The sequence below is a fragment of the Marmota monax genome, unplaced genomic scaffold, assembly GCF_021218885.2.
Source record: "Marmota monax isolate L192 unplaced genomic scaffold, Marmota_monax_Labrador192_F-V1.1 WCK01_AAM20220418_F8-fsc00137, whole genome shotgun sequence".
Taxonomy (NCBI): domain Eukaryota; kingdom Metazoa; phylum Chordata; class Mammalia; order Rodentia; family Sciuridae; genus Marmota; species Marmota monax.
Genome location: NW_026692854.1, coordinates 335637 through 363312, shown reverse-complemented (window position 1 = coordinate 363312; position 27676 = coordinate 335637). Strand labels below are relative to the sequence as shown.

At 33.2% G+C, this 27676-nt stretch overlaps 1 protein-coding gene across 13 annotated transcripts in view; it reads right to left on the bottom strand.

The window, feature by feature from the left end:
* Nucleotides 1–27676, bottom strand: part of Mycbp2 (MYC binding protein 2) — a 272081-nt gene that overhangs the window by 132358 nt on the left and 112047 nt on the right. For all 13 annotated transcript variants that reach the window (XM_058580959.1, XM_058580960.1, XM_046449465.2 and 10 more), the window contains 11 exons: nucleotides 24060–24264; nucleotides 23262–23415; nucleotides 17735–17907; nucleotides 16416–16541; nucleotides 16204–16331; nucleotides 9836–9927; nucleotides 7612–7746; nucleotides 6129–6212; nucleotides 4266–4362; nucleotides 3130–3322; nucleotides 2347–2621 (listed from right to left, as the gene is read on the bottom strand). In XM_058580959.1, the coding sequence (XP_058436942.1) occupies nucleotides 2347–2621; nucleotides 3130–3322; nucleotides 4266–4362; nucleotides 6129–6212; nucleotides 7612–7746; nucleotides 9836–9927; nucleotides 16204–16331; nucleotides 16416–16541; nucleotides 17735–17907; nucleotides 23262–23415; nucleotides 24060–24264 (1662 nt within the window). The remainder of the gene's footprint in view (nucleotides 1–2346; nucleotides 2622–3129; nucleotides 3323–4265; nucleotides 4363–6128; nucleotides 6213–7611; nucleotides 7747–9835; nucleotides 9928–16203; nucleotides 16332–16415; nucleotides 16542–17734; nucleotides 17908–23261; nucleotides 23416–24059; nucleotides 24265–27676) is intronic.

The following is a 27676-nucleotide window of genomic DNA, read 5'->3' as shown; positions in this document are numbered from 1 at the left end:
CTATCCATTATAATGTGCTATCCACTATGTTACTATTTAAGTCCTAAAATCTCCTGCCACATGGATCCAAAGTTGTCCAGGAAACCCCAGTGATGAAACTGAGTTGGGAGGGAGGTGAATCAAAGAGGTGGGGTAGGACTTCCAGTACAATGTTGAATAGAAGGAGTGACAGCACTTGTGCCTTCTTTCCAAACTTAGGGCAGCATTTAATATTTAACCACTAAGTTGGATGTCAACTGTTGATTTTTCTATAGATACTCTTTATCCACAAAATAAGGAAGTTTTATTATATCCTAGTTTGCCAAGAAGTTTTCATCACTGAATGACTTAATTTTACCAACATTTTTTCCCACAAGCAATTGAGAGGATCATATAATTTTTTGCTATTTAGTTAAAATGAATTACATCAATTTTTGAATTGTTAAATTTACCTAAGATAAAATCCATGATATATTTTGGGATTTGACTTAATAAAAATTTAATGAAGTTCTATGTTTCTTAGTGATACTTGCTGTTATATCTTTTGTTAGATTCTGGTGTCAGGCACGACAGGACTAAATTCATAAAATCAGTTGGAAAGTGCTGCCCCATATATTTTCTAAAAGAATTTCTAGAAAATCGGCATTACTTCTTTCTAATTGTCTAACAAAATCCATGAATGAACATCTGGGCCTGGAATTTATTTAATGGGAAAGTTTTAAAAAATGAATTTTTTGAATAGGTATAAGGCAATTCGAATTTTTAATTTTTTTATTGTATCAGTTTTAATAGTTACATTTTTAAAGGAAACTGTCAGCTTCCTCTGAAGTTGTAAAATTCCTAAGTTTATCTATTACATTCTTATTATCATTTTAACATCAGTTGGATCTATAGTGATATTCCTTCTTTTATTTCTGATAATAGTATTTTTTTAATGTTTTTTTCTTTCTCTGTATCTTGTCTCTCTCAAAGAGGCTTGCTAGATGTTTATCAATTTTTCTTTTGAAAGAACCAAACTTCAGCTTCTTAATTTTCTCTGTTTTCTATTTCACTGAGTTCTCTCCTTATAATTATTGTTTTCTTTTTTTCTTACTTGAGGTTTGATTTGCTTACCTCTGGGCCACATCTCAGCCCCCACACCCTTTTTTTAAAATTTCACTAAGTTGCTTAGGCTAACGTTGAACTAGTAATCCTCCTGAGTCAGCCTACCAAGCCACTGGTATTACAGGCATGAGCCACCACACTCAGTTCCTTCTGGCCTTCTTAATGTGGAATTTTAGATATTAGTTCTAAACATTTCTTCTTTGCTAGAATAAGCAATTAAAAAGTATATATTTCTCTGAGTAATGCAATAGCTACATCTCACCAATTCTGATGTTAGATTTTTTCATCTTTCACTGTTCAGTATTTAAAGTTTTTTTATTATTTCTTCTTTCGTCCACTGATTACTTAAAAGTATTGTCAAAGTTTTTTAATTTTGTTGTGAACTGAAAACACATTCTTTATGCTTTTAATCTTTTCAAACTTACTCAACTTATTTATGTCCTAACACATGATGTATATTGGTGAACATCCCATATGTACTTGAAAAGAAACTGCAGCCTGCAGTTGCATATTCTAGTTTATAAATGTCAACTAGATCAAGGTAGTTGATAGCACTGTTCCAGTCTTCTGTATCTCTGATTTGTTGTTGTTGTTGTTGTTGTTGTTTAGTTTTCCTGTCAATTAATGAAAGAGGAGCACTGAGGGATCCAACTATCAAGTGAATTTGTCTATTTCTCATTGTAGGTTTGTCAGGTTTTTGCCCCTATGTTTGGAAACTGTGATTTGGTGCATAAACATCTATGAAAGTTGAAGGCTAGGGTTGTAGATCAGTGGTAGAGCACTTGCCTAGCATGTGTCAGGCATTGGGTTCGATTCTCAGCACCACATATAAAACAAATAAATAAATAAAGTCCATCAATAACTAATAAAAATATTTTTTAAAAAAAGAATGAGTGAATGATATAACCATGTCTGTTCACTCAAGGCCTCTCTCCTTCCTGGTCTTGCAGACGTGGAGGTGTCAAGGGTCACTGTCTGATGTTGTCCTCCTCACACACTCTCTCCTCTATTATCTATTACCCTCTTATACATACTGCCACCAATAGATTCCAAGAGTAAGTCAGCAGGTTCACAAATGTATTGATTAAAAGGTGATAAACAGAAAACAAATTTTTAAACCTGTATTATGTAAATCATAGATACCAAATTGCTTTCTACTTTACCTTTTAAAAAGTTAAAAAGATGGAGACAACTGCAATTTACTTTCTGAAAGCATACTAAATAATGTATATTTTCAACTTTGATTTTATAAACTTAAATTACCTGATCCAAACAATTCAAGAGATCACAAAGGCAAGCCCACTGTAATGCAGGAGTTGGGTAGAAAGAATGAAAACAGGCAGTAAAAGTATTATGACACTCCTGGAGGACAGCCTCTAAAAGACTCAAGGGTTGACTGAGATATCCTTGAGGATCATTATCCAACTTCACCATGCAGTGGTCAACTCCTTCTGATAAAATTTTTCTTAACAAAGTTCTGGTTTTTCCAATACACTCTGCTAATTTGCTAGTTTCTTCTACAACTGCTTTTCCTGTAGCTGTAAGGGGAAAAAAGTAAACTGCTAATTAATGTTACTAATTAAATACTAATTAATACGAATACTAAACAGGCATTAAAATAATTCCATAATTAACTATGTAGCTAAAATCACAAATAATCTAGAAATTAACAATTTAAGAGATCGAGTGTGGTCCAAAATTATTCCTTTAAAAAATCTAAATGGAAAAAAAAGAACTGGTTTTGATATTTAAGTTCAAACCATTTGTTGATAAAATATTTCTATTGGACAAATATGTGTAAAATAACACTTTTTTAAGAATATTTAATCTTAGCCCATGATGGCTTTTTGTTATCAGAATGATATGAAATCTATTTTATTTTTATAAGCAAATACACAAGAGTCACAGTAAGCTAAGTGTCTCCCCTCATTTTTGGAGAAGCTTAAAAGCAGGTGGAGATCTTTAACTCCTAGTAAGCTTTACAAAAATCTTCTCTCAAGGTCTCAAATGTTTTCTCCCTAAAGTCATTTAATAACTACAACATACCTGACACTGGGTAAATTTCGCAGGTATAGACACGTAATAACCTCAGACAACAGGTACCCACAAAGCGTAGTCTCTCTAAATCTAGAAGTGTAGCTGTGAACTGGAATCCTTTTAATCCTCTAAGTTCTTCAACTCCTAAGACTAAGGTGGTCCAACTCCAGTGAAGAATACTCAGCAATGACTCAAAACATTCCTAATCCAGAATATGAAAAAATAGACAAAAATTATGAGACCAGAGGGTGAATCAAAATAGAAGTAATGACATGTAACTTCAAAACCTCTTTATCTTGAACTTTTTTTTTTTAATTTTTTATTGTTGGTTGTTCAAAACATTACATAGTTCTTGATATATCATATTTCACACTTTGATTCAAGTGGGTTATGAACTCCCCTTTTTACCCCATATACAGATTGCAGAATCACATCAGTTATACATCCATTGATTTACATATTGCCATACTAGTGTCTGTTGTATCTTGAACTTTTTTACTAAGTTTGTCAGCCCAAATCATAGACACTCTTATAGTTCACTTACTAAATTACCATTAAGAGGAGTATCTTTGAAGTTTGACAAAGAAGATAAAGCAGGCATTTAGAAACATTTTTCAGTATTTATGCATTTAAAAAAATTAACTCAGACTTCCTGAATGGACACATTATGATCTCTGAATTGCATCAAGTGACTTTTCATTCTGCCATGGTAACCCTGAGAGCATAGTGCAACTTTAAATGCAGAATGGGGATGATCAAGCAGTTTAACAAGTTCCTACTTGGAATGCAAATCTTCTACTTAGTTCCTCAAGTATTAAAGTAATGCTTTGTGGGACAGCACTATGCTTAACTTTCTCTTCATCTTCTAATTCCTTCATATATGCATTCATGCATGACTTAATCGAAAAGTTAACATTTATTTCAAAAATAGGAAGGACACGTCAACTGGGCATCATAGGCAACACCTCCATTATTCCACTTAAAGTATATATTATATTTGGCCTAGAATATAAATGTTAATACAGAAGCATATCTGACTTCAGAAAGCTATACTGAGAAATTCTTAGAAGATAGCAGACAAATACTAAATATCAAAATGAAACAATGATGAATGAAAAAGTTGAAATTTTTAAAAAATGGCTTACCACTGAGACAGTTCTTGCAAAAGATCTCTTTAAAATGTGTACAGGTTCACTGGTTTGTTGTTTGCCTTTTGAAGCACTGCCATCACTGGTTGGAAGTCTGAAGGTAACAGATGCACATAAAGTAATGCTGAAAAATCTGACAACATTTTTTTTTAAACATACATTTTTGCAATAGAAAAATAATTTAATAAAACATTTAGTTTTGGGGGGTGGGGGCAGGTAAAAACGCCAATAGGGAGCTTTTTGGAAACACTTTCCAACACTTAACAAAGTTTTTAGGATGTCAAATACTTTCTTTAAATTCTACCTGGGTAAAACTGGAGTAGAGGCTTTCTCCTCTTGTAGAGAACATATGTAACTTAAGTTCTGCAGCAACACTACTATTTAATGCTATTATCAAAAAGTTATTCAATCAATATTAGTTAGGAGTAGTCCAATGCAACTTGTTATGTTCATAAAGCTATGCATTACAAACAATGACTATAACAGACATTGCATTAAAAACAATTCTGTAGTACCTAGGATTTCAAAAAACAAACGAATAAACCAACCAACCAGAAAACTCCCTTCTTGGGAAAAATGAAGTTTGTAACATTCATGTTCTTTAAGCAATTATTTGGAAGAAAGATGGGAAGAAGAGAATTCCTGTTCTAGAAGCATTGCTTCTGATTTTTTACTATTAAAAAAATGTGGCATATATACACAATGGAATTTTACTCAGCAATAAAAGAGAATAAAATCATGGCATTTGCAGGTAAATGGATGGCGCTGGAGAAGATAATGCTAAGTTAGTCAATCCCCCCCCCCAAAAAAAAAAAAACAAATACCGAATGTTTTCTCTGATATAAGGAGGCTGACTCATAGTGGGGTAGGGAGGGAAAGCATAGGAGGAATAGATTAATTCTAGATAGGGAAGAGGGGTGGGAGGAAAAGGGAGGAGGCAGGGGATTAGCAAGGATGGTGGAATGTGATGGACATCATTTTCCAAAGTACACGTATGAAGACACGAATTGGGTGTCAACCTGCTTTATATACAAACAGAAATATGAAAAATTGTGATATATATGTATAATAAGAATTGTAATGCAAAAAAGTACATATATAAAGACATGAATTGGCATGAACATACTTTATATACAAAGATATGAAAAATTGTGCTCTATATGTGTAATAGGAATTGTAATGCATTCCGCTGTCCTGTATTTAAGAAAAATCAATTAAATTGAAGAAAAATGATAACATTTTTAGTGAGGGTTATATCCATTTCATTTTTTTATTCTAGTACTGCAGTAATGTAGAAATACAAAAACACATAAGCATATGCCTCCAAATGTCTGAATAACCATGGACTAATTAAAATTCTTCATGTCAAAAATGTCACACAAAAATGCTATTATTTAATATTTCAATTAGACATGGAAATTCATCAACAATAAGGGATTTTCCAACTCCTTCCACCATAAGATAAATAAGAAATGTAACACTAAGGTAAACTGATTAAGCCTATATCTAAAGTACTCCTCCCATACCCAATTACATTTCTTTAAGACCAATTTGGATAAAATTTGTAAGAAAAAAGACAAATTTTAAAAAATCAGTTGTTAAAATATGATTATAGACATAATACTATCAATGTGAATCTTTAGGCAAAGTGTAAAATTAAGCCTGATAAAGAAAATGTTTTAAAATATGCAAATTAATAACTAAATGTTTTTGTTAAATCAGCTACATTTTTATCAGTATATTATAATTTCTAGAATGCTTCAATAAATTCTCCTTTATTATGCACATATTTTATACTGGCTCTACTTCAGTATAGCAAATGAATAAACCACATTAATTAAATATAAATATGCAAAATACCTGTATAATAATTGAGGTATCTGACCAGCATTGACATCTGTACCATTATTTGATTTCTTTGAACTCTTAAACTGGAAAACAACACTAAGAAGAGAAAAATTAATGATGTTTAAAACATCATGATCTAAGAGTCATTAAAAGAACTAAGAAATTAATAATCATGCTTTCAAATCTTACAATAGTGTAAATTATTCATTGCTTTCAGAAAAAAAGAAAGACATAAGTACTGTTCTGATTTTTAACTATAAATGACTGAATCAGCAAAATGAAGGAAATGAACGTAATCAGGAACTCTATAGATGTCCTGCTTAGTCCTAGTCCTCTAGCTCATCTTTCTGGACAGCAAGCAGTAAACTTAACAAAAGATTTCCACTTACAATCAATATAAAATCTATTTGATTATATGCATTACAGGGTTAAGCCTTAAAGTTCCAAGATATTCCAAGTTTGACCAAACTGTAAATGGGAACCACACAGTCCAGGGTCAGACCAGTCTTCTCAGTTCTAGCAAACAATCTTAGAGTAAGTTGAATTGCATACATACAACAGAATTAATTTTCGTACAGCAGGCTCCTTGAATATTTAGCAACATAGAATTCACTTATTAAACCAGCCTGGATTTTTTTTTTTTTTTTTTGGTCTGCTCTGATTTTGAGTTGAACTAAACTGAAATATACCAATATATAGCTTGTACCCATTTCAAATAGTTTACGCTAAGTGTAATAAGGAATTTCTTTTACAAATGATAGTTATTCCTAACTCATGAATCAGAGTTAGAGTATGAAGTAAGAGTAGAGGTAAGAGTAGTAGTAAGAGTATGAAGAATGCTGGATTTAGAGTTAACATATTGCAGGTCGAGATCTAGCTCTGCCACATGATTACCATAAAAGTCTAAGTAAATCATTTCCTTCTTGTTTCTCTAATCACTGCTCACAAAATTACTAAGGGCACCAAATGAGATAACATACATGAAAATGTTATATAAATTAAAAACCACTCTATAGATGAAAGTTATTTTTAAGAAGAAAAATTTTGCCTATATTTCATTAAAACTATCATTTCAGACCACAGAAGCTTTGCAATTTATAAAGTGTTTACACATGCACTGTCAAACTACAAGTATCTGTTTCTTTTTTATGGTTCCAAAGTCCTCAAAACTCCTCAATATTGTCATTTTCCTCTAGCTAATTTCTAATTTGTAATAAAGCTTTCAAGCAATTTGATACTCATAAACATATACAAATGCTGTCTTATAAGAGCAAAGAACAGTAGTTTATAATTAGTTTCCTGTCCTGTCTAAACTTGAAATATTTGCTTACTGGCATATGATGTTACATAAACTTAATTTTTAGCAATTATGTTCTAATCATATGAAGCTTTTTATCCTGCTGAAAGTCCTCTGAGTCTTTGAAAGAATATTTCACAGATGAAAATGAGAACTGTTTAAGCAACTGTTTAAGCAAGACTTCAATATTCTACTTACCCATCATCTGTTGTAATAGATGCTTGTCCATGAGAACCACAGTCACTGCTGGGTCCTGACACTCGAGCCCATGCAACATACCACCATCCTGCTTGCAGGAGAACTGGTTCATCAAACATCATTGCATATTTTTCTCTGAGAAAGATTAGTGAGTCAAAGACAATGCCTTTGTACTTCCCTGTCACATATATTTATTTTTTAAATCCTCTATAACCAAACCATAAAAATAATATTTTAAGATTCTTGTCGGCATTAAAGACCTTCCATATAAAAAGTCTAGACATGATCTCAAAGAAGTTAACAGTTACTTGTGTTATGTTGCTAGATCTCCTCTTCTTGGTTTCTACAACATGCTTATAAAACTTTCCTATTAAAATAAGATGAACGTTTTGCAGAAAATGAAAATCTGGACTTAAATTTTAAAGTTTATTCATTCAGCTCAATGAGAGTCAGCAAGCTAGGAAAATGGCTCTGGAGTCAAGTCCAGCATTCAAAGCCTGGCTTTGTGACTTGGCAACTGGAGACTCTGGGCAAGTTACTATATCCTCTTTGTATCTCAGTTTCTTTATCTGAAAATTGAGGTGAAAATAATGTCTAGTTCAATGAGCTGTTTTGAGGACTGAATTCATCAAGTATTTGGAAAGGAACATGTTACACAGTAACTACAGACAAAAGTATATTGATTTTAGAGGAGACAAAAGACTTGTATTTAATTAAGGGCATCTGCCAAAGGACAGTCAATTACAAAGTACTAGGTAACAGAGTAGAAAGAACTATTTGTAACTAGGATTAAGAAGAATGAAAAGCCTTGAAGGAAGTGGAGAATGCCAAGAACAAATCTGTAGAGGTGAGAAAAAGTATAAGAGAGGATTGGGAAAAGGCAAGGTGTCTATTTGATTATTGTATTATAACAGATGGAAGAAGAGTAAGAGGCAAAAGGTCAAAAAAGTATGTTAGTGCTACCCTTGAGAGTCTGGGCTTCATTAAAAGGGTAATGAAGAAAATCCAGATGACTTCTTAACACATGAAGTACATGCTATCATCTTTGGCTCATAATCATATACTGAAAGCAAATGGTAAATGACAATGGCATAATTAAAGCTTGTGAAATTTAGTTAACTGATTAGCTTTCCTGAATTTTCCCCTCATGACCATTTGTATAAAACATTAAGAATTACTGAAAATTATCTGTTGATATTGACTAATGCCGAAAATGAAGATTCACTCTTTAGTGAATTTGTGAAAGCATATTCATAGCAGATTAGTTTTCTTCAGATTCACTTTTTAGGTTGTCAAAAGTATATATCTGGTAAAAGCAAAATCAATGTCTTACTTTCATCCTTATTTCAGAAAATATACATTTTCTATTGCAAAATGCCTATAAACAATCCACAAGGTTTTCTTAACACAGTTACTATTGTGAAGTATAGTATAGTATTATTATTATAAAGCTCTGGATATATTTTTTCACATCATAACATTCCCTGACTCAAACCACTAACTTATCATACCATAGTGTTAAGATAATTCTTAGGATTACACGGAGGACAGATCAAACCTAAGTTTCCTATTTATGAACCTTCATAAATCTACTGCTGTGGTAAGCTGCCTAGAGCCTTCAGTAAAGCTGGTCATCTTACAAAGTGTGTTATTGTCAAGCATATTCTACTGGTATGACATCAGAGTACATAGGCCATATAATTTATGGCCTAGTATGACTACTTGACACTATATGTAATGTAATAAATGACTATCAGTTACTAAAGTACAAGCATACTAGGTGTTCTCTCAGGGATGCATGAAAACAAAAGGATGCAAAACATATGCATTTCTCTACTTTTTGAACCAATTTATCTTGTGAAATAAAGTTGCAAAGAATATTAATATTTTTGATCAAGTATCATTAAAACAGATACTTATATTTCCTAATACAGTCATCTGCTGCCTACACAGATTGCATATAGGATCATGGCTGTACTATATGGCTAATGTATAAAGCAGGCTATCCATCTTAATGTTTACACAAGGACAAAATTGCCTGACAATGCATTTCTCAAGAGTATCCTCATCACTAAGTGGGATATGACTACATATAATTTAATTTGCAAAAGCATATTCATAGCAGATTAGTTAAAACTTTTTTAAAGTTATATTTACTTATTCGTAATAAATTTCTAATTTTAAGCAGACAAGGATTACACTGAATAATGAACAAATCATTTACCTAGCAGCACAGTCATAAGCCAACACATCAGTTTCTGCTAGAAGGTCTCCATCAGTTTCATGATCTCCTCCATCAGGACCCAACTCAAACAGCTGAGGACAAAAGAAAAATACATTTTTCCCAATCATTTTATTATATAAATCTACTGACTAATGTGTTTATAATTGTGTGTGTGTGTCTAATATACACAGAACTAACTACACAGATTATAAAAATCTCATACCTACTATTAAAGTTTTTAATTATTTACTGAACTACATAAAACACATTAAATTAAAAAAACATACACAACATTTTATGGCTTATATTAATCTGTCTTCCTAATATATATATATTTATTATATCAAATGCTCTAAATAGCTCTATACTAGAAATTTTGTACATGATATAATCAATAAAGTAAGAATATAAACATCTGAAGGAGGTGAGAGAACTGGACCAAAGAATTTTTATCTCAGAGTTTCTAAATGAGGTAAACTCTTATGAATACTGGCTAGCTATAAGACCCTGGGACCTAGTTTCCTCATCCATAAAAAGAGGTTGGACAATAAACAGTATTACCCACCTCATACTAAATGTGAGAAAATTAAATAAAACAGTATTAAAAAACCTCAAAAAATACCTAGCAAAAAGGCTATAAGATTATTAGCTGGAGAGAGAGAAGAATAACAGGTGATAGGATCCTTTAAAAAAAGAAAAATCAAGTCATAAAAAACAGTTCAAAAAGTAATAGAGTTGGGGTTGTAGCTCAGTTGGTAGAGCGTTTGCCTTGCATGTGTGAGGCACTGGGTTCAATCCTCAGCACCAGATAAAACAAATAAATAATAAAGGCATTGTGTCTGTTTACAACTGAAAAAAAAAAAATTTTTTTTTTAAGTAACATGGCAGGCTGGAGATACAATATAGCTCAGTGATAGAACACTTGTACAGCCTGTCTGAGGCACTTGGCTCCAAAGAGAGGCATAGCACATGAAAAACGTTACACAAAAAAACTACAGAATATGGGTAAGAATACAGAGATATCAAATGGGAAGAGGTTCTGAGATTAAGTGAAAATAAAAGAGAATTAGGAAGAAAGAGTTTTTTGTTGTTGTTTGTTTTTTTAAAAAATGGACTATTAAGTGTAAAAAACAAAAATCTTTTCACTCTGGTGAATCCACAGCAAGAAAAGCAGCAAAACATTAAAATGCATTAAAATTTATTGGGCAGGTACAGTCCTAGATGTCTCAACTTTTCAATTTTATGCTAATGACCTGGAAATCTGTCTGTAGCCTGAATCTGATTCTCAAAAGTCACTGAATCCCCCAGGCAGTTTGCTCTTACTAGTACTAATAACAACCTTACTTGTTCTGATTAAAAGCTTTTTCATCAAACTAGTTGCTCAGAATAAAAAATCCTAGAATCGTTTTTCCATATTTCTCTGCCATCACTATATCTATTCTACTGCTGGCATAAAATCTTATCAAATTAACCATATTTCCTCTTATTGGCTGGATTACTTCCATAATGACTAATAGTCTTCTCATTTCTATTCTCTCCTGGCTCTAATCCATGTTCCACAAAGGTGAAGGTTTTCATTTTTATTTAATGATATAAATAGCTCTATACTAGAATTTTTAGTACTCTTAAAAAAAAAACAAGTATTTAATCCAAATACTTTCTTAAATCTAAAATTTCAGTGGTTTCTCACCTTTGCAGCATCTTATGAGGGTTCTGAATGACTTGCCTCTAACCTGGCTCTTCTGCTTATCCTCAACAAGTATGTTTGAACATAAACTATGCACCAGGCATTGTTCCAAGAACTAAACATACAGTGGTAAACAATAAAAACAAGCAATGAAGGACTACCAAGAGTACGTTTGTAGAAGGGAAAAGGATTATATTTTAATAGGCTGAACAGGGAGTTGAAGACATAAAGGTGATAAGGAGGTAAACTAGGCTGATGTTGAAAAGAGCTAATAGTTAGAGGGAATAGCAACAGCAAAGGTCCTGATGCTTGACTGTGCTTGGCCTTCCTGAAGAATAAGCAGCAGACTATAGTGAAGCTGCCAATAAAACATAAGGTCAGACAGGAGCTGGCAGTTAGTTCTGATGAAATCTTTTTGATCTTTATATGGCCTTTGACTTTTACTCTAATACAGGAAGACACTACATTATTCTAAACAGAGCAGTGACATACTTTGGAGACTCACTCTGCTGGACTGAAAATACATTGAATGGTACAAGTACAGAAGCAGGATAAAATGGGAAAGGTACTTTAATAATTCTGGTGAGAATGGTTATGGCATGGAACAACTTGGTGGCAATTTTTTAATAAGTGGTTAGATTCTGGATTCATTTTGAAAGTGAGGCCAACATATATACTGTTCAAGTGAATGTAGGGAGTGAAAGGAAGAGAGAAACTGAGTGAGGATGACTGTAGGATTTTTGGTCTGAGCAGCTGGAAAAATCATGTTAATGCCATTCTAAGTCATGTAACTGAGATAGGGAAGAATGCGAGAATAGCAGGTTAAGAAATATCATCAGAAAAATAGTTTTGAGCATATTACCTACAAAATATTTATTAGGCATTAAGTGGAGACATATAGTAGACAGTTGTGTGTGTGTGTTTATCAATCACTTTGGAGAATAAGAGAGAAGTTTTTAAGTATAGAAGTTACCAAAGAAAAAATATTTAGAGCCGTGAGGCTGGATCAGTATGGGAATGACTATTCTTCTTGCTTTTATTTGTTCATTCATTCATTCATATTTTTTATTATATATCATTGGTTCTTTTTAGTTATACATAACATTAGGATTCATTTTGACATAATTATTAAAAGCACAGAATATAATTTGTTCTAATTCAGTCCCCAGTCTTTCCCTTTACCTGTTTTATTCATTTTATAAAAGAGAGAGAGAGAGAGAGAGAGAGAGAGAATTTTTTTTTTAATATTTATTTTTTAGTTCTTGGCAGACACAACATCTTTGTTTGTATGTGGTGCTGAGAATAGAACCCGGGCCGCACGCATGCCAGGCGATCGCACTACCGCCTGAGCCACATCCCCAGCCCAATTCATTATTTTTTGACTCAGAGTCTTGCTGTATTGTTCAGGCTAGCCTGGAGCTTGTGGGCTCAAACCATTTTCTTGCCTCAGCTTCCTGAGTAAATGAGACTAGAAGAATACACCACCATGCCTGTCCAGGATGATTTAAAAAATGTCCAAAAGAAGAGCAACCGGCAGGAGACTAAGGAAAGTAAGCAGTAGGACAGAACAAAAATGAAGTATGGTGCTTTGGGAGGCAAGAGAATAAAGTATTTCAAAGAGCTCAATCAGATAATATTTGGCTGACTTGTTGAGGAAGGTGAGGAATGAGCCTTGATAGCTGGCTTTAACGATTTAAGAGGCATCAGTGAGCTGGGAGTGGTGATGCACACCTATAATCCCAAAACTTGAGAGGCTGCAGTAGAAAGATCACAAGTTCAAGATTAGCCTCAGCAAGTTAGTGAGACCCTCAGGAACTTAATAAGACTGTCTCAAAATAAACCATAAAAAAGAATGGGGATGTAGTTCAATCCCCAGTACATCATCATCATCATCATCAATAAGAGTTATCATTGTCCTTGACCTGAGTAATTTCACTAAAGTAGTTGGGGCACAAACCTGACTGAAATGGGTTTGAGAAAAACTAGGAAGAGAAAATGAAGACAAAATATAGAAAATAAGGAATATAAACAGGGATCAGCTAGATTGCTAATCTAAGACTAATAGTTTTGGCCTGGGAGAGTAGTAGACTTTTTTAGGAGGAAGAAAGAGATGACAGAGAACCTATTAAGAAAGATAGCTAGGTCTCTGGCTTATGTAGCAGGCATATGGTGAATGGGACTATTCTTTTTTTTTTAATATTTAATTGATTTTATTTTTTAAATATATGATAGAATGCACTACAATTCTTGTTACACATATAGAAAACAGTTTTTCATATCTCTGGTTGTATATATAGTATATCCACACCAATTCGTGCCTTCATACATGTACTTTGGATAATGATGTCCATCATATTCCGCTATCATTGCTAACCCCCTGCCCCTTCCCTTCCCCTCCCACCCTTCTTCCCTATCTAGAGTTCCTCTATTTCTCCCATGCTCCCCCTTCCTACCCCATTATGGGTCAGTCACCTTATATCAGAGGAAAACATTCAGCATTTGTTTTTTTGAGATTGGCTTATTTCACTTAGCATTATTTTCTCCAATGCTATCCATTTACCTCAGTAGATGAATGGATTAAAAAATGTGGCATATATACACAATGGAATATTAGTTAGCAATAAAAGAGTATAAAATCATGGCATTTTCAGGTAAATGGATGGTATTATTCATTAGAAAGGGATTTCTCAAAGAGCCAGAGGGAAAAGCATGAATTCAGTTAAGATTATATATGGTCTGGGGTTGTGGCTCAGTGGTGGAACGTTTGCCTAGCACTTGTGAGGCACTGGGTTCGATCCCTGGCACCACATACAAATAAAAAAAATAAAATAAAAGTCACTGTGTTCATCTACAACTAAAAAATTATTTTAAAAAAAGATTATATATAATGACTGATATCTGACATGAAAACAGGTCAACAAAAAAGTCTTAGATGGAGATATAAATATGGGCATCATGGAATGCTGATGGCTACTGAAACCTTGAGTTTAGAAGAGTGCCTAAGAGAAAACATAGAATGAAGCAAAAAGGCTTTGGGCTGAATCACATTGAAGATGTCAGTTTGATATCTATGAATCACATGGAAGAGAATGAATCTACAGAGGGACAGAAGAAACAGTAAGGGGATGAAAACAAAACAAAATAAAGAAGGATTAGAAAGAAAATGTATACCTTAGAGACATAAAGGGAGGTAAATTTAAAAAGTGTGGGGCCTAAATTCTAATAGAAGGCCACAGTCCACTTGTTGAATACTACAAAGGCAAGATTACTTCTAAAGAAGAGAGCAGTGAGACAGAATTTGAGTTGAAAAAAGAAAGTAGGACCAATCGAAAACAACTTGTATACAAGGTCACTACTGAAGATAAAGTCCACTATGGTGTTCAATACTAGAAAAACAAACAAACAAAATCTCCCATGGCCAGGAAAAGGAAAAAGATTTATATCCTTTTGATGATCTTATTACATACTGTCAAACAGAACTATATAACTCACTCAGTTTGCTTCTCTATCTTGATAATGAATTAAACCATCCTAAAATAACCATTGTGACAGAGCTGCACTGAAATGATCCAAACACTAAACTACTGGTTTTATTAGTGTCAATGTATGTGTTATAGGTACCCTTAACCATTATTCTATTTCTATAATTCTTGTAAGTATAGGGTATTTTTAATATTTACTTAGTCCATTCTTATATTATTTGCATTTTTAGCATATGTATTATAATTGTAAACAGAAATAAGCAAATATCTTTAAAAGTTTATCAGTTCTGGATGGCCTCTAAGGAAAGTATCCTCAAAGAACATTAATATAATTTTTAGATAATATTGAGAAAACTAAGAAAACACATCCTGAACAGAAGAGATATACTGATATTTTTTTGTGAAGTCTGACAGTAAAATCAAGGTACAAACTATTAAGTTTTTATTTTATTTTAAAAGCAAAATCAGATAATTTGAGAAGCAGAATGTTCAAGCTAGTGGTGAATTTTCAAAGAATAGACATATTTTACTTAGGATAATTATAAACCCTTTTGGAGATGAAAAGGTATGATAAACTAATAATTCTAAATTATTTTTAGTTCACTTAACAGATAAAATTCATCCATTCTGTTCAATCTCTTATTTTATCCCTGATCCCTACCCCTGGGATGATCATGTCTTTTACACATTTTTGGCACTAAAAATGCTAAAACCTTTTTCGCTACATCAAAATAATTGTGGCTCCTATTATTAAAACAGCTATAAAAGGCAGCCACATAGAAAAGGTGCTGTTATTCCTAGACCACTAAGAAGTTCTAGGCAGCCACATAAACAAGTCTGCTACACTGGTACAAAGGGCTGAGACTAACTGCCAGTCTCTTTTTGAGTCTTAAAGTATGAAAAAATCATTTTCCTTTCCTTTCCTTCCTTCTTTCTGAGTTTTTATTTTTTAATGAGTTACTGAGGTTAGCAAAGTTCCTCTATCTCTTTCTAAAAAGAGGCATTAATAAAAACAACAAATAAACCAAGTTAGGATAATTGCTTTAGATTTTAGCAATGTTTCCTCTACCTTTTTATAAAAAGAGACACTAACAAAAACAAACCAAGTAAAAAAGAAAAATAAGAGGAAGCACTGAATAATAAACTAAGTCAAACCGACATCTTCAAACAAAACAGGGCTTGGTATCTATGAACTTTACCTTAATTTTAGCAGTATATTCTCCTCTACCTCCAAACAGGCCAAGACCACCAAGTAAAATATCAGTGTCGGCACTAAAACGTATAGCTTCTACTGAATGGGCAGAGTAACCCCAGCCACCTCCATGACCTAAAAGATAGAAATTTTGTATTTTAGAACATCCATATGTACTTCACTTACAAGGTAATATTTCCTAAATCTAAGTATACATACTTTCAAACCTGTTTACTACACTATAATCTTCTTTGGAATAAACCTTCATGACTGCCTGAGTTTCCTCCTCTGTATTTGCGATGCCCATTTTTAAGTCCTGCATAGTAGCCAAGGTATCAAGACAACCTAAAACAACAAACAAATAAAATTCAACTTCTTGAAATTAAAATTTCCTATAACATTGATGATATTAAATACTATAGGGGCTACATTAAAATAAATAAGTAAACTCTAAATGTTTAAATTTCAGTAAATTTATTCTAAGCCTTAAACACTGCTTCATAGAATATTTACAATAAAAAGTCTCCTTTGTGTGAATAATTACCATATTTAAACATATGCTTGATGACAAAATTTTGTACAAAACTGAAGCTCTGAAAAGTTGGAATCACTTAACCTTTAAATCTTCACCAAGGTTCTTTCTTTTATGAAACTCTCTGAATTACTTTGATTCCTAAAGTACTATTTGAGGAAAACACATTAGCCTGAAATAATGTTAACTGATGCTAGTTTTAAATGTTTACAATGGTTCCCTATGAAATCTGAGAAAAAAGAAACAAAGAATTATGATTTCAAAATTGCAAAAGCTAGGTCAACATAAATGAGTTCTTTTTAAGGATCATTTTTAAAAAGCAACAAAACATGTAAGTATGCAGATTGACATACATTTTTTAGCAACAGCACACATATACTGCAGAAGTACTATATCTCAAAGTTATTAAACAGATGTCAAGTTGATGTTCTGTGGAAAACTGGGTTATGTAAGAGACAAGAACTATACACTATAACATTTTTGTTGACTGTTATTTAAAAATAAGTTAAATATTATAATTTACATTTGAGTATTTTATCTCTCTAAAAGTTTTGCACTCAAGTTAAACTAAAATACTACTTTTTAGGATTTACCTACTATGAAAAATTATGTTCAGGACTGCTTATGCACATACATGAAACTTTCATAATAAGGTTGGTACAGGGATGGGGTTGTAGCTCAGTGGTAGAGTGCTTGCCTAGCACATGTGAGGCACTGAGTTTGATCCTCTGCACCACATAAAAACAAATAAGTAAAATAAAGGTATTGTACCCATCAACAACTAAGAAATATATTTTTAAAAAAAGAAAGTTGGTACAGGTCTTATGCATTGCTTTGCACAGGATAAGCTTCTTAGAGGATTTAAATTAGTTTGTACCTAACATATTGTTACATTTAACAAACTATGAAAGAATGATATACAAATTTAATTACTCTGAAAGAAGCCCCAATCCTCAGAACAGCACACATTGATGAAAATTAGCTACACATCAAATAGTAACCCTACCTAGAATGTGCAAAGCTGCATGAGACCGAGTAGTAAGAGCCCTTGATCCTGTTGGTAGGGCAAGTTCAGGGCTTAGGATACTACATCTGGACTGCATATCCGTTCCAGAGGGAAGTCTGGCATCAGCAACCACTGCATTATAACACCACAATTCTCTGGTATTCGGACGAAACCTTTCAAGAAAACATATCACAGCACCTCAACATGTAGTTTTCTTTGAAAATTTTCTAAAATATAATTAAAGATACAAATAAATAATAGTTGGCTTAAATAGTAAAAAATAAACTCATTATTTTTCTTAACAAAGCTAAATATTTAAAGCAATTTATATCACAACAGAAAATGATCAGAGAAGTACATCACAATGCTTCACAAAAATACATCTAAATACTTAAAAATTTATGCACATATGTAAAGATAAATTCTTTGTACAAAAAAACACCCATTAAGAAGTTTAAAGATGAGAAGGTGAAAGAAAATATGTGAAGCATACATAAGACAAAATTACAATTACTTTTCATTTTCCTACTATCCACTCTAGTTCAAGCTAATTAATCTAGTTCAAGCTAGCTAACCATCATCTTTCCCCCTTGCACTACTGCAATAGCCACTACCTTACTTTTTTCCAATACTTTTCCACACTAAGTATAATCTCAATATCACTTCTAAACTCACATTCCTAGAAAGGCTTCTTTCCTATTTTGAAGAAAATGCTAATTCCTTAATCTAGTTTACAAAGTTCTACAAGTCCTTACCCTACCAATCTCTTTGCTATTTATGTATTTATTTTACTATACTGGGGACTAAACCCAGGAGTGCTCTATCACCTAGATATATCCACAGCCCTTTTTCATTTTGAGACAGGGTCTAGCTAAGTTATTGAGGTTGGATCTAGAACTTTCGATCCTAATGCCTTAGCCTCCCAAACAGCTGAGATTACAGACCTATGCTACCACACCTGGTTTCTGATTTTATTTCATGCCATTCAATATACTTTAGCTATAATGGCTCTCTTCAAATTCTTAAAATACTGCCAATCTTGTTTACATAAAAGCATTTAGGCCTACTAATCTCTCCCTGCCTACAAAACTTCTGACTCTCAATGCCTATTTCTCATACTTAAAGGTCTTAACTTATATTTTCTCCATTGTATGGAAGAGAGGACAGTGTTGTATTCTCACAGCATCCTCTTTTTCCTGGGCACTATCTACAAAGTATATTATTTATTAGCCTTCACATAGTGTCTGTCTTCACTAAGAAAATAAGTTCCATAAGAGCAGGACATTTACTATCTTCTATATTTCATATCATTCTTTACTTACCATATAGTAGAAACTTAATATACATTTATTAAATAATAAAACTAAAATAGCAAAAGATGAAAATGATAACTAATTATTGATGCTGACAATATAGGGACATATGAATTCTACTACAAAGTGACACTGCTGAAGGTCAGTTTAGCAGTCTACCTCCACAATCTATGAGCTTATCTCTTAACGATTCTGATTCCTGAAAGCTATCTCATAGAAATACTCTCACATATTTAAAAAAAAAAAAAACTGAGTGGATATGTGTGCATATATGTTGCTGTAGCATTGTAGGTAAAACCAAAACTTTAGAAAACAATCTAAAATGTTCACTGATGGGAAAACAGGTATATTTGCTATGTACTGAGTATAGAATTTTAACGGTTTTAATAATGACATTGTTCTTTACTGACTAGGACAAAGCGCAAAATTATTGCTGAGAAAAAAAATACAACTTTTTGAATTGTTATATTCTTAAGGAAGAAGCAAAGTACATGCAATTGAAATGGCATCAAATAATAGAAACCATACAAAAGGAAGCAGGTGGAGACAAGAAGAAAGGTTAAAGTAAGCTAATACTGGATCTGCAATACCTGTGATAGCTGTAAAATAAAAGGGCCCTACTGAAATACACGAAGTGGCTAGAAGTCAGGATAATGAAAGAAACTGTAATCTTGACTGGAGGGGAAAATATCTCCTACCTTTTTTACTGAGAAACACAGGAGATTGCCCTTCATCTTTTAATCTGTTTTGCAACAATGAAGAAAATGATGTAGAAGGTAGCAAGCACTTAAGATCATCTGTCCTATTCATTGCTGCTATCATATATGAAAAAGATAAGGTTTAACTAGATGGATATTATATTTCAGAGTTCTGTTAAGATCCCAGGGAAAGGGATCTAGTTCAAGTGTTTATCCGAACTCCCAGCATTTATACTTTTATCTCTAACTTAAGGAATGTATCCAGAAATAAATTTCATGTTGTCAATTTTTGTCATGCTAATATGAATTTACTTTATTTACAAATAAAACATTTAAGAAGGAAGGAAGCAAGCAAATCAACTTACATTTAAGTCCAAATCAGAGTCTATTCCTTGGTAACTAAATCTCTCTACATTGATTTCTATTCAGTAAGTAACATCTCTAGCTGTCAGAGAAATGCAAATCAAAACCACCCTAAGATACCATCTCACTCCAGTAAGATTGGCAGCCATTAGGAAGTCAAACAACAACAAGTGCTGGCGAGGATGTGGGGAAAAGGGTACACTTGTACATTGCTGGTGGGACTGCAGATTGGTGCAGCCAATTTGGAAAGCAGTATGGAGATTTCTTGGAAAGCTGGGAATGGAGCCACCATTTGACCCAGCTATTCCCCTTCTTGGTCTATTCCCTAAAGACCTAAAAAGAGCATGCTACAGGGACACTGCTACATCGATGTTCATAGCAGCACAGTTCACAATAGCAAGACTGTGGAACCAACCTAGATGCCCTTCAATAGACGAATGGATAAAAAAAATGTGGCATTTATACACAATGGAGTATTACTCTGCATTAAAAAATGACAAAATCATAGAATTTACAGGGAAATGGATGGCATTAGAGCAGATTATGCTAAGTGAAGCTAGCCAATCCCTAAAAAACAAATGCCAAATGTCTTCTTTGATATAAGGAAAGTAACTAAGAACAGAGTAGGGACGAAGAACAGGAGAAGAAGATTAACATTTAACAGGGATGAGAGGTGGGAGGGAAAGGGAGAGAGAAGGGAAATTGCATGGTAATGGAAGGAGACCCTCAGGGTTATACAGTGGAGGGGGTAGAGAGAGAGGAGGGGAGGGGAGGGGAGAGGAGGGGAGGGGAGGGGAGAGGTGGGGAGGGGGGAGGGTGGATGATGGGAAAGGCAGCGGAGCACAACAGACACTAGTATGGCAATTTGTAAATCAATGGATGTGTAACTGATGTGAATCTGCAATCTGTGTATGGGGTGAAGGTGGGAGTTTATAACCCACTTGAATCAAAGTGTGGAATATGATATGTCAAGAAATTCGTAATGTTTTGAACAACCCACAATAAAAAATAAAAAAAAAAAGAATTTCTTAACACTTAACTCTTTCTTTATCCTCTCCATTCTATCGGACTGTACCACTTTAATTAACTTTGGTTCTCAGTATTTCATTCTCTTCCTAAGAATGACCACAAAAGACCACTCACTTGAAGTCTCTCCTTGTTTAATCTACCTTGCACAATGCTGCCACAGATACCTGAAAGAATTCAATTCTTATTTCCATGTCTTGTCACAAAATGCCCAGACAGTAAACAAATCAACAAACTGGGAAGCACTACAATTCCTTCCAAAAGAAACTATGACGTCTTCAGAAATGGGAGCTGATGAAAATGCAAGCAGGACTGGGCTGCTGGAAGAAGAAGGAAAAAGTCTCTCTCTTCTCACATATGCTACTTCAAACTTGCAACTTACTGGAATTACTGACTACTACAACCAGCCAAATAAATACAGCAAGAGAAAAGAAAAAAGTGCTTAGAGTGATAAGCCACTCTGGTAATGGTAGGGTACATCTCTGTCCCACCAGTATGCAAAGCTAGAAACACTGAGAATAAAACTGGAATGTAATGGACATCATTATCCAAAGTACATATATGAAGACATGAATTGGGTGTCAACCTACTTTATATACAAACAGAGATATGAAAAATTGTGGTATATACGTGTAATAAGAATTGTAATGCAAAAAAACCAAAGTACATTATAAAGACATGAATTGGCATGAACATACTTCATATACAAAGATATGAAAAATTGTGCTCTATGTGTAATAAGAATTGTAATGCATTCACTATCATGTATTTTAAAAAATCAATTAAATTAAAAAAGAGAGAATAAGAACTCTTTACTTTATTCATTATGGACATAAATCATATTTCAAACAAGTACAATATAATTTCTTTCTTAATACTCTTATGTAACTTTCTTGCTACATTTTAATATTTTACCAAGTTTATATAATCCTATAGATTCCTCTGCCAAAACGGGTATTTTATTATGTACACTGCTAAAGGGCAGGCGTAATTATTTTTTATTTTGTATTGTTTTTGGCATAATTTCTTCTATATAGATGTTAATAGTTACATGTTTATGGAAACAAGAAATAGAATGAATTCTATGTAATAAGAGCATTACAGACAGACTAAAAATTATTAACAATAGAACTCTTAAAAGTAAAACTCATAACATAGCAGCAAATATTTCTACACTACCTTTTTTCCAGTAATATTGTTAACTATAATTTATTCATTATAAATTGAGACCACAGCTTGTTATCAGTTTTCTATAACTTTAATCAACATTTTACATAATCACTATTCTGGACTTAGAAATCAAACGATAAGCTCCTGAATTTTGTGCTTTCTCCAAAGCCCTGTACCTGAACCCTGCTTAATACCTATGGTGGATTTTGTTCTTAAATATACTTTTACAATATCATCACTATTAACAAGCTTTACATTTATATCACTCACAAAAGAAGAAGGCTTTGCTTTAAAAATCAGTTTCCATTTTTTTATTAATTAATTAAAATTGGGTATATATGACAGTAGAATACATTTTGATTCATTGTACACAATTACAGCACAACTTTTCATTTCTCTGGCTGTACATGATGCAGCATCACACCTCTACACTATCTTTATGAGTTTCTATACTATAATACCTATTTTTATAAATGAAAAAAATGAGGCACACAAAGTAAGGTGACAGAGAAGACTATGGAGCTGGGATAAAACTAGGTAGCAAGGCTCAAAACATGTGCTCTTAACCATTACACTGTACTATGAAGTACATAAAAACACAGCCACTTAGAGGTTTTATTTCAATTTCTTTAAACAGAAAGAAAAATACAAAAAGTTCTAAGACTGTATTTCATTATGATAGGGAACAACAAACCATTTACTATATTAATCCACACAAGGGTTTGGGGGAGGACATTTGTATGTTGTTGGTATTACCTATTATGTGTTTACTGGCAAAATTTTCTGATGTAGCAAGTACATGAGAATAAGTGCTTCATTAATTAATACGTATATCACCATGATAAAACTCTAATTACTAAAAAGGAGTGTTCTCATGTGTGACAAATTTGCCTATAAATGAATTTTATGTTATGAAAAAAGTATAATCTAATCAAAACTTGTTTATTATATGCTTACCTCCAAATTACATCATACACAGGATCAAGACACACACCAAATCCTTGAAGATCCTCTTGCTCAGAGTCATTAAAAGTTTTACAGCTCCCATCTACTTTATTTATTAAAAGACACTTAAATGGAGGAGGTTCTGATATAGAAGCAGGTACCAGGCCTTAGGGGAAAAATATATATGTAATTTTAATATGCATTACCTTTTTGTATTCTCCCAAACCCACCAAGTAAGTAAATTATCACCAATTTACAGGTGAAAAGCTGAAACATATATAACCTTAAGTAGTAAATCTTTATGTGGCAGAATTAGAATTACAACTTTCAGCTATATAAATCCACACACATGCTCCTAATATCTATGCTATACCATTCTATTATTATTATTGTTAATTATTAATTATTATTATTATTAATTATTCATGGTATCATGGACAAGTATGAAGTGATATCTTGGTTTTAATGAAACTTCAAAATTTGATCATTACAACCACCCATAAAATTAATACCTATTATTTACTAACAAGAAACCATGTAGAAAGTTCCTCACTTTATAATTTACCATATATTTATACAACTGCCTAACTTATGAATATTCTGAATTGTAATTCTCCCAATTATTCCAGCATAGAGACACATATAAACACAGCCACTTAGAGGTTTTATTTAAATTTCTTTAAACAGAAAGAAAGAAAAATACAAAAAGTTCTAAGACTGTATTTCATTATGATAGGGAACAACAAACCATTTACTATATTAACCCACACAAGGGTTTGGGGGAGGACATTTGTATGTTGTTGGTATTACCTATTATGTGTTTACTGGCAAAAATTTCTGATGTAGCAAGTACATGAGAATTAATAAGTGCTTCATCAATTCGTAAAAAAGTCTGGTCCCCACTGGCCCCTATCCAAGTGGCTTTTCTTCCATATTTTGATCCAATGTTAGGCATGGGAGCTGGCTTTGCATTCCAGTACGGCACATCCAAAATTGGCCTTCCCAGTTGTCCTTTCTAAAAAATTAAATAAATCATATTAATAACATTGTTGGATGAATGAACTACACTTTTTGTAAAGTTAAAGAGACATTAGATTTAAAAATACCACTATGAGAACTTATTCTTCATCAACTGTTTGTCTTAATAGATGAAATACATATGAAATTTGGACCAAATACAAAATTATTTTTTGAGACACTTTCCCATGCAAGAAATGTTCACCAATAGTACCAGAAGATAGCAGAAATGACTATCTCCCAAATTAACAAGTGAATTATAACTCCAACAGAGAACACATGGAATATAGCCTTTGAATCACTTCATTAAAAGCCCCTGTTCCTGCTGAAGAGCAGGAACAGCTTCTGAGACAGGAGTCCCTTGTGTTTCTCCTTTGCTGGAAAAGCAATAAACCTTTTTCCTTTTTATTGAAAGAAAGAAAAGGAAAAAAGAAAATGTTCCCAAAATACATTGTCTTTATCTACATTTAAAAAAACCATAAATATGTTTAATTATTTTTAACACAAGTATGTTTAAAACAGTATTATAAATGGTTCATTTAAAAAATATCTTTGACATTTTAAGTTCAAATTACAAAAGAACATGACTACTGAACCCACAAGAGAGAATATTTGGGTAAAATATCAAATAATAAATACTGGAATTGTTAATACAATTAGAAAAATCCATGACATAACAAGTACATGAGAATTAATAAGTGCTTCATCAATTCTTAAAAAAGTTTGGTAATTTTTACATGATATAGTAGTAAATTATTTCATTCCTGGCTTTATTTTTGATGGGGGGAAGGGTAAGGTAATACCAGAGATTGCACCAAGGGACCCTCAAACACTAAGACACATCCCCAGCCCCTTGTTAAAATATATTTTATTTAGAGACAGGGTCTCACTAAGTTGCTTAGGGCCTCACTAAGTTGCTGAGCCTGGCTTTGAACTCGCAATCCTCCTGCCTCAGCCTCCCGAGCTACTGGGATTCCTGGCATGTTCCACTGCACCTTGTGTTTATTTCTGTTTTAAAATAAACAGGATCATCAATGATGAGATGTGCTGTCTCAAATAAATATTAAATATTTAATATTATTTCAATATGAATGTCTATAGGTACCTGTTTAGGTAAGAGTTTAAAAAGTAACAAAGTTTTTCACTACTATGCAAGTACCTGAAAAAGAATAGAAGAATGTTGATGTTGGATCAGACTATATCATTCATTCATATAGGATGAGGACCTCTCCTTCCCCACAGCATTCCCTTCCTAAAACGGCTGGAAGGCAGAAAATGCTGCATGTGGCCTTCAGAATATTTACAAGCATTTCCACAACAGGAATGATCAACCAACCATGGCAAAAACTTGAAGAACAAGGGAGCCTAAAGTAATTCAAGCACTCTGGTCAAATTCTTCTACTGAGTTCCCTTAGTCCTTTAACATAATAGAAAGTAAATAGCTACAACTGCAGAAGCAACTGAGCTTCAATGCAGAAGTATAAGGAAAAGGGAAAGTTAAGTACATGACTAGAGAAGCAGCCAAATCATTCAATGTTTATTCTCATCTTTTTCAATGTCTATCATTTTTTGACAAAAGTAAAGGAGCATAAAATTGTGAACAGTGAGGGAATTATATCTTTTTAAAAATATTTTTTTAGTTATACATGAACACATATCTTTATTTTGTTTATTTATTTTTATGTGGTGCTGAGGATAGAACCCAGTGCCTCACATGTGTAAGGCAAGCGCTCTGCCACTGAGCCACAACCCCAGCACTAGGAATTATATTTTATACAGGGAAATATTCTGCTTTGAAAGGAAGAAGAAATTACATTGACTGCTGAACTAAACATGCACTCCCTTCCTACCAATGAACTCATGTGAAAGCAACCAAAAAATAAAAGATGCCACAACATCCCCCAAAGGGACTCAGAATGTCGTTATAAATAAGACACTTGAGTTCATAAAAGCCTGCAACTAGAACTTCTGGGGCTGGAGAATAATAACAATTAACTGATTTCACATCTTGTCACATTTCTCCTCCCAAACAACACAAAGTCAACATGAATCACAAATGGCTTAAATGCTTACTAAAATAGGACAACAGATATTAGAGTCTTTACGTTACCAGTAACCAGAGAAAGAAACCAAATTCCAATAGAGTTCTCTCTGCCTGCCTCACCCTGCAACCCCAACTACTCAAAGAGCATGAAAGAGAGTTAGAAAGGGGAACAGAGGAATGCAGAGGACTTCAAAAAAGCACAGACAAAACAATTCTCCAAAAGTGAGTTCAGCGCTTAATTTCAAAACATTAATAAGGTCAAGACTTGATGGTTCTCACCTATGAACTCTGCACAAACTAAAACGGCATGACAATATATTGTGTGGTAAGGCTGAAGAGAAATAGGGACTTTCATCCATTGCTGATGTGTAAGCAAAACAGAACTGCTAATATCCCACAAACCTACACAGGCACTAACCTCACTTCTTAGAATTTACCTCAAAGATACACTTCTAACAGTATTTATTATTATTATTATCATTGCAAAATATTACAAGGTCTTAAACTTTGTAATAATCATAAGAAATTTCTAAGCTAAGAAATTGACAAGTTGGCTAGGTATGGTGGTACATGCCTATAATCCAAGCTCCTTGGGAGGCTTAGCTTAGGCAGGAGGATGGCAAATTCAAGGCCAGCCTGGGCAACTTAGCAAGACCTTATCTCAAATTTTTAAAAAATTCTTAAAACGGGGGCGGGGGCAGGTGGAGGATTTCTGGTGATGTATCTCAGTGGCAGAGTACTTGCCTAGTAATGTGTTGGGCTCTGAGTTAGAACCCCAGCACCATAAAAGAACACACACACAAAAATTAACTAAATGAACTACAATATATACATACAATAAAGAACTATGCAGAAGTTTAGAAAAAGAAAAAGAAAGATCTCTGTGAACTGACATAGAGTTATTTCTAGAAGGTATATTAAGTGAAAGGAGCAAAATACAAAAGAGCATATATAGAAAAAAAACACCTTTTGAAAAAGAGAGATGGAGGGGCTGGGGTTGTAGCTCAATGGTAGAGTGCTCAACTAGCATGTACAAGGCCCTGGGTTTGATCTTCAGCACCACATAAAAATAAATAAAATAAAGGTATTGTGTCCAACTACAACTAAAAAATAAATACTTTAAAAAAACATTAAAAAAAAGAAAAAGAGAGATGGAAATAATTATATATGTGTGTGTGTATATATATCTGAGTCATGTGTTTGTGTATGTATGCGCTTATTTAACTTATTGATAAAAATAAAAGAAAGATTAATTAGAAAACAATGGCATTCATTACCTACAGAGGTAAAGGGGGAGGGGAAGCAGGGATGCAGGGAAATGAAATAGAGTAACATCTGTTTGAGCTTACCACTTTTGTAAATATCA